This window comes from Megalops cyprinoides, chromosome 2 (assembly GCF_013368585.1).
Source record: "Megalops cyprinoides isolate fMegCyp1 chromosome 2, fMegCyp1.pri, whole genome shotgun sequence".
Classification (NCBI taxonomy): Eukaryota; Metazoa; Chordata; class Actinopteri; order Elopiformes; family Megalopidae; genus Megalops; species Megalops cyprinoides.
In genome coordinates this window covers 1,485,282-1,496,248 of record NC_050584.1, presented here as the reverse complement: position 1 = coordinate 1,496,248, position 10,967 = coordinate 1,485,282, and the positions used below count along the sequence as shown (strand labels likewise).

Genomic DNA, 10,967 nt, shown 5'->3' with positions numbered 1-10,967 from the left:
GTAAGGTGGTAGGTGGCAAGCGCTTGCTTGGGGGAACTGAGATAGCTCACTTAAATAGCGTTTGTTCTAGGTAGTGTGTACACGATTTAAGGCAGCAAAACTAGTAGTATATTTGCACATCTTGTTGTGAAGTTCTGTCATAGTGTGAGGCGTACTTATTTAGTCACATTAATATGTTGTTGCTGTGTTAGCGTTAGATTGCTTAAAATATTTTTTAACTCGTATTAATCGGCGAGTATGTCCGTAGGGGAAGAACGCAGCGGGACAGTTCAAAATACAGAAATGCGTTGTTGTGCGGTCGAACTCGACCAAGTGAGAGAAATTCTTTTCAGTAGACTCTAGCTTGCTAACCAGAGATCCTGAAGCAGTTCAAAGCGTCTAGCCAGCTATATATGTAATTTAATGTAAATGTCATGTTTGCTGATTTATCACTCGCTAGCAATCACATTAAGCTACCTAAAAGACTAACTGTAAATACAAGCAATCTAATGTTGGCTAGCTAGCAAGATTATAGTTTTATCTAGTTTGCTATTAAGAAACACATGAGTCTTCATCATACAAATCATGTATAGCAAGTTGGGTGTGAATACAAATAGTAGTAAACTTACTGTTGGGAGCAGTTTAACTGCATTTTGTCTTTATTACAAGTTCTTAAAATCAGAATGTACGTTTTTTTTCTATGAACTAGTTTGAGTTTAAGAATCAAATTGTGCATCTCGACAGTGCAACTATAACTGGGTACACCAGTTAAAAATAACATCCAATAGAAGTACTTCCTATATATACAAACTCTTTTGAAATGCTTTCTTTATTTGCTTGGCGGCAGACATAGGCCTAGTAAGGGAAGAGCCTGTAGTTTGGCTTTCTCCTAGTCCTTTTCAGTGGGAAACAGCTTTGTCTGACATTAGCCTGATACTGTAAAACTGGCATGAGGGTATTTATACACAGGCTTTGAAAGGTAAGTTTATTAAAACTAAACAATTGCTGACTGCAAAGTTTTCAAATGTATGCAAATTGAATGAGTGTTCCATGCCTGACATTTGAACACACATACTGTGGAGTTTTCTTTCATATGCACATAAGTGGTTAATAATTCTGTGAAGTGTGTGTATGTGTTATAGCGCCCCTAGCGGCGATGTTCCCGGGGGGTTTATAGTACTGTATAACTCTGTTGTTGCTCACTTGCGTTTGACCGGCGAAGCTGAGCTGTTGACTACCTAACAGGCTACAACTATAGCTACAGCTAACAAACTACAACTATTACTACTGCTAACTACTATCTTTTCTAACTACAAGTATCTATCTATTTCTAACTTCTGTAACCCTGCTCATGTGTGGATTGTAGAATAAACGTGAAAAAGGACAGAAGATGTGTGGTGCTTGTGAACGCTGTTGAGTGGTCGCTGTCTTCGTCGGCCGAACGACCCCGTGCGGTGGGAGTTGAGGCAGGTTAAAGCGAGTAACTTGCTAAAAACCGTACACATACAACCATTCAAGGTCAAGAGTTCAAGAGTTACTTTGCCAAGCAGAATTTGAACTTTTCACCAGGGTCATGCTCATGCTGGAAGACTCTGTGTTGCCAACAGCTATGTAGCTGCTGTAGTCAGCAAAGTGATAAATGTGTTTTCATGGGAATTCAATGATCTTGATTCAGTTCTTCATCACTGTTGACAATGATATTTACATTTACATTTATTTATTATTATTATTAACATTATTAACATTGAAAAACCAAAGGAACAACAAGGACAGTTATTGCTATTTTCCTGCAGTAATCAGATTATTTGATGAGAATTGAACAGCTATGATGAGGAATTTGGGAATATTGTTATGTCTGTTCCATTGCAATTGAAAGAGCTGTACTGACATTTGATGCATGCTTTGTCACTATTGGCACAACTACATATTTTGTGATTAAAGGTTATGGAAGGTTTGCTGTCTTTGACCCCCCCATTCAAAAATGAAGGAAGGCACGGCATCAGAATGTGGGACAAGTAATGTAGGGTACCTCATAACATTGTGTGATGTTAGGAGGACTGTTTCAATTAGGTGACAGACTCCCTAAATCACAAGGCACACAATCTGATGTGGTATTTGTTAGCAGGACAGAACCTGTTGGTGGATTTTTTTCACTTGACTGTGGAGCAACAGATTAAAATATTCCCAATTAGACATTGCATATGATTCAAGTAAAAGTGAACTGGAGAATCCCACACAGCTGGGTGAGCCTTGTGAAATAAAATATATTCTGCAAGATAGCAATTGTTTTTTTATCAGGGCAGTAGCATCTGTTGTTTGTGGTAATGAAAGCGGACACAGTTCACCTTGCAGTTGTGAAACACATGGAAAAAATGCACCAAAGTACAAACTGCTCAGATGTGAATTCTTACCAGTTCAGGAGTATGTGGCAACATGGCAAATGAGATACGTGGGAAGGAGGGCAACTCAAATAGCAATAAAAGCAGCAGCTGAGTTGCTGGTCTTTGAAATTTATATGTACATTGATAACAAATGCTTGAAGTCTTCGAGCAACTCCACTGAAAATGTTGGAAGTGGAGTTTACCTAAAACATTATGACAGGAATCATTATGAAGCTGTAATGAGCAGAAATAAAACATGTACAAGTTTGTGTAGAGATATGTAAGAAATCATTCAGTAACCAAGAAGTTAAAAGACAAGAAAGGAAGCACCAAAATGGAAATGATAAAGACCCTGAGTTTGTACAAAATGATGAGTAATATGGAGATGAAAAGAAAGTGTGTGCACAGTCACAAAACGCAGAACAGATGCATTTACTGAAGAGGTGTAAGAAAGATTGTGGACAAAATACTGACAGTACTGGTCTCATGAAGAGTAAGCTTGGGAAGGAAAAGGGGCTATCAGGAAATGTTAAAAAATGCAATAAACTTAATCTACTACAGGGGAAAAATTGTACCTCCCATGGGTTCAGAGGGACTTAACACAAACAATGTTTATGCTAGGACCTTTATATTTTACATGGCTTCATCAAATATTACATCACATTACATCCATTTAGGAGACACTCATCCAGAGTGACTTCCAGCACATTAGAACATAAGTGTATCCATTCAATTACATGAGCAACAGTGTCAGACCAGGCTAACAACACTCCCAGATAAGCGAGTGTGAGCATAACACCATTCAAGCCCTACCACAAATTAACTTGTGCAATCTCACAGAAGCCAAGTATACTACGATACAACAGTCCCTAGAACACGGAATCCAGAATACATCCCATGGCCAGGGATTCCACTGTCCTAACCTCCATGGGGAGTTCATTCCACCAAGGGATCAGTACAGACAGGGATCTTGTCTGAGAAGAGTGACCCCGTCGAGTTGGGACAGTCAGTTTTCCTGTAGATGCAGAGCGCAGCGATCTTGAGGGAACATAGGTTTCAAAGAGAGGTCATAGGTATGAGGGGCTGTCCCATTCACTGTCCTGTATGCCAACACCAAGGTTTTGAATCTGATGCAGGCAAAAACAGGAAACCAATGAAATGAGGTGAGGAGGAGAGTAACTTGACTATGTTTAGGGAGATTGTAAACAAGTCATGCAGCTTCATTCTAGATTAGTTGTAGAGGTTCGATTGCACAGACAGGAAGGAAAGCAAAGAGAAAGTTACAGTAGTCCAGGCATGAGAGACCAGGGCCTGAACTAGGAAGTGTGTTGAATACGTGGGGGTGAATCCTTTGGATGTTGTACAAGAAGAATCTGCATGCTTGACTCACAGCTGCCAACTAAGAGGAGGACAGTTGGCTATCAAGCATTACACCAAGGCTGTTGACCGTGCTATTGATGGTAAGGCTTGTAGGGTCTAGGCTGAAGAAGAGGTCTTGAAATGAGGAGGACTTGGATGGGAGGAAAAGTATCTCAGTTTTAGCCAGGTTCAGCTTTAAGCGGTGGCCTACCACCCACTGAGAAATGTCTTTCAGACAAGCTGAGATGCGTGCAGAAACCTGTGTGTAAGATGGGAAAGACAGGAAGAGTTGTGTGTCGTCCGCATAGAAATGATACAAAAAGCCATGGGAGGAGATGACAAAGCTGAGAGATTGCATGTTAAGAGAGAAGAGCAGGGGGCCAAGTACTAAGCCTTGAGGGACACCCGTAGACAGGCTGTGAGGTCTAGAAAACCCACCTTTCCAGGAGACTCTGTAAGAGCATCCAGAGAGGTAGGATTCAACCCAAAGTAGGGTGGTGTCAGCCATCCCCAACACAATTAGGGTAGACAGAAGTAGAGAATGGTCCACTGTGTCACTACTGCAGAAAGGTCTAGAAGAATCGAGACTGAGGAGTGGGAGGAAGCTCTGGCTGATTGAAGAGTCTCAGTAATGGAGAATGGGGCGGGCTCTGTGGAATTACTAGCCCTGAAGTGAGACTGAAAAGGGTCATGAAGATTTTTCCAGGAGAGAGAGGAGGATAGCTGGTTAGTCACAGCTTGGTCAAGCATTTCAGACTGAAAGGGAAGGAGAGAGACCGGCTGTTAGTTCTGGATAGCAAATGGTTCCAGAGTCTTTTTCTTCAGTAGGGGTGTGGCTCTCGCCTCCTTGAAGACTGTTGGCACACAGCCTGCAGAGAGAAACAGATTCATCAGACCGGTGATGAATAGAAGAAGACTGGGAGTGACAGTCTGTAGGAGAGGTGAAGGAATGAGATCCAGGGCACAGGTAGTCGGTCAATGTGATGTAAGGAGCTGAGTGACATCAGCATCTGAAAGAAGGGAGAATTTAGAGAGAGGAGGGGTGGCAAGTGGGATGGAGGAAAAAGCGGAAGAGGTGAGAGATGAGGGCTGTGGGGATTGGAGAGATTTATGAATGCTCACAATCTTTAGGGTGAAATGATTTGCGAAGTCAGCCTCAGAGAGAGGTCGGGGGGGTTTAGGAAAGAAGAGAAAGTAGAAAATAGTCTGCGTGAATTAGAAAGTGAACTTTGAATTTTTGATTCATAAAAGGAAGCCTTAGCTGACTTCACACTTGCAGAGAAAGCAGAGAGGAGTGCTTGAAAGTTCAGCAGATTGGTGGAGGAGCTGGATTTTCTCCACTTCTGTTCTGTAGCACAAAGCTTTGCCCTATTCTCGCAGAGTGAATCCATTAGGCAAGGACACCGGAATGGGTTGTACAGGCCTGGAAGTAAGAGAGTCAAGGGAACAAGAGAATCAAGGACAGAGAAGAGAAAAGTGTGGATGTAGCAGAAACAGTAGGCAGTTTAGTGAAAGAATCAAGGGGCTGGTGAGAAGTGAGAACTGTGGAAGAGAAGGTTGAAGGTGAGATGTTGCATATATTACGGCGAGAGGTGACAGGGCTAGGTACCAGGCTGGGTTGTGGAGGAGGTGGTAGAGAAAAGGAGACGAAGTAGTGGTCGGAGGACTGGAGGGGGGTAACTTTGAGATCTGAGGTGGAGCAGTCTCTGAGGAGGACCAGATCCAGCTGTTTTCCTGCCTTGTGTGTTGGAGGCAACTGCATTAGTGTGAAGGAGGACAGCAACGAGAAGTACGTCTTCTGCAGGAGATGGTCACAGGGATAGGATGATACTGATATGCTTTGCAGTTCACCCTGAGGTTCTCCCTCGATGGCCTCCCACAGATAGACTCCCTTGTCTTTGTCCAGCGCAGCCTTTGTCCGACCAAGGCTGCTATTACGGCTGCCACTGGAGCATTACTCTGCTACTTAAATACACCTGCTGATAAGTAATGCAGCTGTAGAGACACTCTTCTAATCAGCTGTTTGATCAGCCTCTAAATATATAGCACTGCAACCAAAACTTCCACGCCCAATTATTTACCAAAACAATAAAACTAACTTGGCAGCAGACAATAAACACACAATGAACAAACTAAAACAGCTTAGAAAATGATGTATAAGGCTACGAACTATAATTTTGAAGCACAAGATAACGGCGAGCATTAGCTTAAAATAATGTTCTTTACACTAATTGGCAGTCAAGAGTGAAACTAACCTGATCTAGAACACCACCGGATTCTCATTCCACAATTGATGAAATACACTCTTTTGTGAAATTAGTCACTGTCACAAAAAATCTAGAATATTGGAGGGAGTGAGGTGGGGACATCTCTTTATCACTGAATGACCCATACACTTTTTTTGACCTGACCTGTCCATCTTAAGTACTAAATATGTTCACTAAGTAATAAAACATAACACTGATTAATAACAGACTACTGAACCCTAGGACAGGCATTCTGTTTGTATGAATGCCGCTACGGATCTGCTTACTCCCTATTGCCAGGTGGTGTTTCAAAAAAAAAAAAAAAATTAAATTAAAAATTAAGCAAAAACTGTTGGTTTTAACTATTGTTTTTTGCTACTTTGTCAATTTTCTACTGTACCAAAATCTGACATGTAGCTAAAGGAAACCAATCTTGCTTCCTTGTCTGAAAACATTTTTCGTTGCTTACCTTGCCTGCAGCATAAGTAATTTATGCTAGGGGGATGAATGAGTTATCACATACGCGCCACCAGATGGCCAAACAGCCTATTCACTGGTCAAATGGCCTGAACATTTCTTGCTAGGTTTTCAGTTTTTCAGGTAGTAATTTCATCAATGCACAATAACACAAAAATATTGTGTTCTCATTATTATTATCTCAACATTAAATGAGCATGTATCATACACTGCAATACACACAGCACTGCTGCCACAATCTTTTGTGATACAAGCATACCGCATTCTAAACATGAGAGGGGTCTGGGTCATCATCTGTTGGATACATTAAATCATTATATTAAAAGTTTTGCAGGTCCTAAAAATAATATGAAAGGACAGAGGAGTAGATGTCAGTCATAGTTACCTGTCATGCATTCTCCATCATTTCCTCGTCTTCACATAGGCAGGTGAAAGCAGGCATAGAAGAAAATGACCATTCTGTTGGCTCCTAGCAATTTTCAAGGTATTTCTTGTGTTTATTTTTAGTGCGGAGCTACATTGTCACAAAGGTGATTAACACGAGGTGAGGTGTAAAGAGGAAGCCCTCAGTGAAACCATACATTTTTACCAGCACACTGGACACGTAACATGAGCGTGAGTGTGAACTGCTTGGGAAGGGGACTTAGGCCATCAAAGAAGTGACAGTTGCACAAACCGCCTGCTGCATTGTGAATTACTTAATCTTTTTGTTAAATACAGAAAATGGAGGGGAAAGGTTCCTGGAAATTAGCTATAATCACTGAAATAGAAAGTGCTCTTTGGTAGAGGGTTTGTACCCTTAAGGCATTCAGCCAAGGTCAATTAAAGTGTCTTCATTACATCGCAGATTCTTTATGAATGTGTTAAGGAAAACTGATGCATTTTTTGGCATCATGTCTTCATCAGGTAGTGAGAGTGAACAAAGTGCTGCATAAAATTAATGGAGAAAAAAAGCAAAAACCCACAGCAACTTAGAAGATTACAATTTCTCAATTTGGGGTCAACTACATAATGAGGCCTTATGACTATTTTAAGTGTTACCATTCGCTTCCCTTAGACTCGAAACAACTAATGGAAAATGGCAATAAATCGGTAAAAGGAATGGCTCATGTAACCTGATTAAATGTTGTATGAAGTGTGAAAAAAGACCACCCAAAAACTGGAGGCAGACCTCCTAGTCAAACACAGCAAAAGATGAACTTCCCTACACTGGACATCTCCTCACAGGCTACGCCTGTCCTCTGATCTCCACAGCCAACAGAGCCACAGCAGTGGTTTTTTTGACATCTAGTTTGTTTTTTTTGTTTTTATAAAAATATGACAGAGAGACAAGTCCAGCCTCCGGCTTCCATAAACCAACAATGAACAGCTAATTTCCCAAAATGCCGTCTTGTGAGGCCCAGTTATACCAAACTGCTAAACAAACAACCAGTGCTTTGGTTGTGGTGGGCCCCAAACCACCTCTACACCAGCCACTGCCAGTGGAGTCTTCCTCTGACACTTGGTCAGTTTGTTCAGGTGCCATTTATGTATGCTGGTGGCTAAATTGAGATTAATATTCTGAAGCCTATTTAAAGTCATAGCTGTCACTACCTGTGACATTTTTGGTAGGCTATTAACTAGCTACTTGTTTATTTACCCAAGAATGATCTCTAATGTAAGAAACTACAATATTACAGTCTGATGCAGGCTGATGTTGAGGAATAACATGCCCTGTTTTTCCAGGAAATAATTTTGCTGTGACTGATAAAATGTATCTTGTAAAATGGTGTTCTGTCGATTGTAGTGTGGTGAATTGAACATTTGGTGTTAGGAAATAGTGAATTAATAAACTTTCAAACAAAATCAAAACATCCTGGGTTTCCCAAACGTACTAAAACATAAAGCACATGGGTGGAAATTCCTTTGCTCTGAAAGAATGAGTCAGAGTGCAAAATGAGTCAAGTGCAACTTTTTGGTGAAAATTGCCATTATCTGCTAATTAGCCAGTGTGACAGAACTGTGACAGAAAGCATATTTAATCACCTGTGTGATTGTATACAGAGGACAGTGTACGTTGGTGTTGGTGTATTATTATTTAGGATAAGCAAGCTGGGAATTTGTACATTCATTTATAAGTAAAGCAATGCAGGCTCATTGTAACTAATTTACAAACATTACAACAGTACAACAGCACACCATAACATATTAACATTGTAATTCCTATTTATATGGTTGAACAAGTTAATAATGTACTGTAAATATTTATGTAACAAGAAATTAACTACACTGTAATTGTTAGTTACAGTGTAAGTACAACTTTAATAATAACTTTATTTCTAGTGCTTTTCTTACATGGAAGACAAATCATTTTCCACTGTGAGGAAAAAATAGTATAAATGAAAGAATAAAAAGCAAGACAGAATATAAAATGTAAGAGAGACAACAGAATAATAAAAGTTTACACAGATTTAAAAGCAAATGTAAAAATTAAACTTTTAATTACTTTAAATCTCTAAAAAACTTTTAATCTTCAATTGTATGTTTTTTAATGATGGTGCTGTTTTGTTGTTCACTTAAAACAGCACTCTAAGTGTTCCAATGGAATTTCAAGTATTTTGTTATGTATACCACATAACAGGACTTTAAGAGTGAATAACATCGGATTATGGGAATGTACAACTAGTATATGACTAGTATAGTCCTTTATGACTATGTACATGTCCTACATGTCCAATATGTCATATATATAGGTCCACATCATCTGTTTTCATCCTATGTCCATACATCACATTTTTTTGTTTTTTAGGCATTTTAAATAAGAACAAATTGCATATATTTTAATAGTATTCGGTGTGTGTCTGTGTTTGTATCTATGTGTTTCATTTGTGTTTTTTTTTTCCTTTATATGCAGAAGTATTCTACTTTTTCCCTTTCTTATTTGCAGCTTTGTCTCCCTTCTCTGGCACTTCCTCTTCTCCCTCCTTGCCCGAGGCTGCTTTGGCTCGTTTCTTTCCCTGTGGGGTTTTAGCATACCAAATCTGTGAGGAGAAACAAATGTGACATTTACCAAAATGTGTATAGGAAAGTTTTACGATTCAATTCAAAAGCATCAAAAACTCACTGTAAAAGTCAAACTTTAAAAAAGATCATAGAAAAAATAAACTGGAATTAAAGGAAAAATGAAAATAAAAAAACTGAACTTCAATGCTATCCAAAAAGCATCTCTGAGTATTTGTAGCTGTTTCAAACAACATGAATTCCACTTACTTTTAAGGCTTCCTCCTCTTCCTGGAAAATTGGGTCAATCTTGGCGAGTGGGGTGACAAATTCAGCTGCACTGAGGGGTCTCTTGGAAAGCTGCTGTATCCGATGCTCTGTCAAGATAGTCTGCACAACCTGCACCATCTGACCCTGCGTGTAGCCATCTGAGATCTTGGCCAGAGAGCTGAGGTCCAAAACACTGGTCACCTCCCCGCCGTTTTTCTTGATAAGCTGTTTCCACATTACTAAGCAAAGGATTTGGTGGTTTGTCAATTAGGAGTACAGTAATTTAAATTAAATAATAGATCATTCAATCACCCACATCACCCAAATTACCTCATACCACAAGTTTGATTTGATTGGAATTCACATGTGTTATCAGTGATATATATTGTTTAAACTGACATGAAACAGAAAGCTGACTGAAACAAAACAAGTTGTCTGGAATTTTCCAAATCAAATTATTATTAGAAAATTTGTCATCTAGCTCATCCATCTTGGAATTTGTCATATTACATCCATATCATCTAGCTCATCCATCTCAGAATTTGTCATATTACATACATAAAATTAAATCTACATAAAATTTCAATTTATGATTTACAGTTATAAGTATTATTTAGAGCGGTGACTGGACAAGCTAAGGCTGTAAAGCCCTCAGTGAGAACTCTCACTTCAACCTCCTTGTTTGTGTTGCTTTCAGACCTGGGGCATGCTTTGTAGTGTTGGCTGTGTTGGATACTTTGATTCATTCTTGAATTCAACATAGAAAACTCTTTTTACAAACTGACACACAAGGTTGTTTTTCATTACATCCTGTGGCTATTTCCTGGAATCAGACAACTGTAATTACCTGAATTTCACTCTAAAAAATTGTGAGTGATGCCTTCCAATCCATCCCTGTTTGCTCGCAGACATGGCTGATAAAGTATTGATAGCAGGGGATTCATTTTGACAGCGAAATGGATACACTAAAAATGGCCTTTATGTCCATTCTCTCTGTTGATTTTATCAAGCGTGTAGTTGAGCCAGTGCATTATCGAAAACACACATATGATCTCGCTATCACCCTGGGAGCAGACATTTTCTCGTAACATTTAAAATTCACTCTGCTTGTGCCCAAAGGGCACAGCTGAAAATGTCCGCATGTTAAATTCCCTGATGGGTTCAAATTTTACCAGAGAGCTTCCAATTTTCCCTCCAAAGGAAGAAGACCTCAATAGTCTAGCCTGAAATCTAAATGAACTTTTGGACATTTTCAACAGAACCCTCCCTTGAATCC

General features: G+C 39.6%; 1 protein-coding gene across 1 annotated transcript in view; it reads right to left on the bottom strand.

Annotated features, from left to right (window-relative positions):
* Nucleotides 1-9,295: 9,295 nt before the first annotated feature.
* Nucleotides 9,296-10,967, bottom strand: part of zgc:153738 (uncharacterized protein LOC558115 homolog) — a 76,187-nt gene continuing 74,515 nt past the window's right edge. Inside the window, exons 18-19 of the mRNA XM_036522031.1 lie at nt 9,692-9,930; nt 9,296-9,462 (exon numbers count right to left, since the gene is read on the bottom strand). Coding sequence (XP_036377924.1) covers nt 9,343-9,462; nt 9,692-9,930 — 359 coding nt within the window. The 3' untranslated portion in view covers nt 9,296-9,342. The remainder of the gene's footprint in view (nt 9,463-9,691; nt 9,931-10,967) is intronic.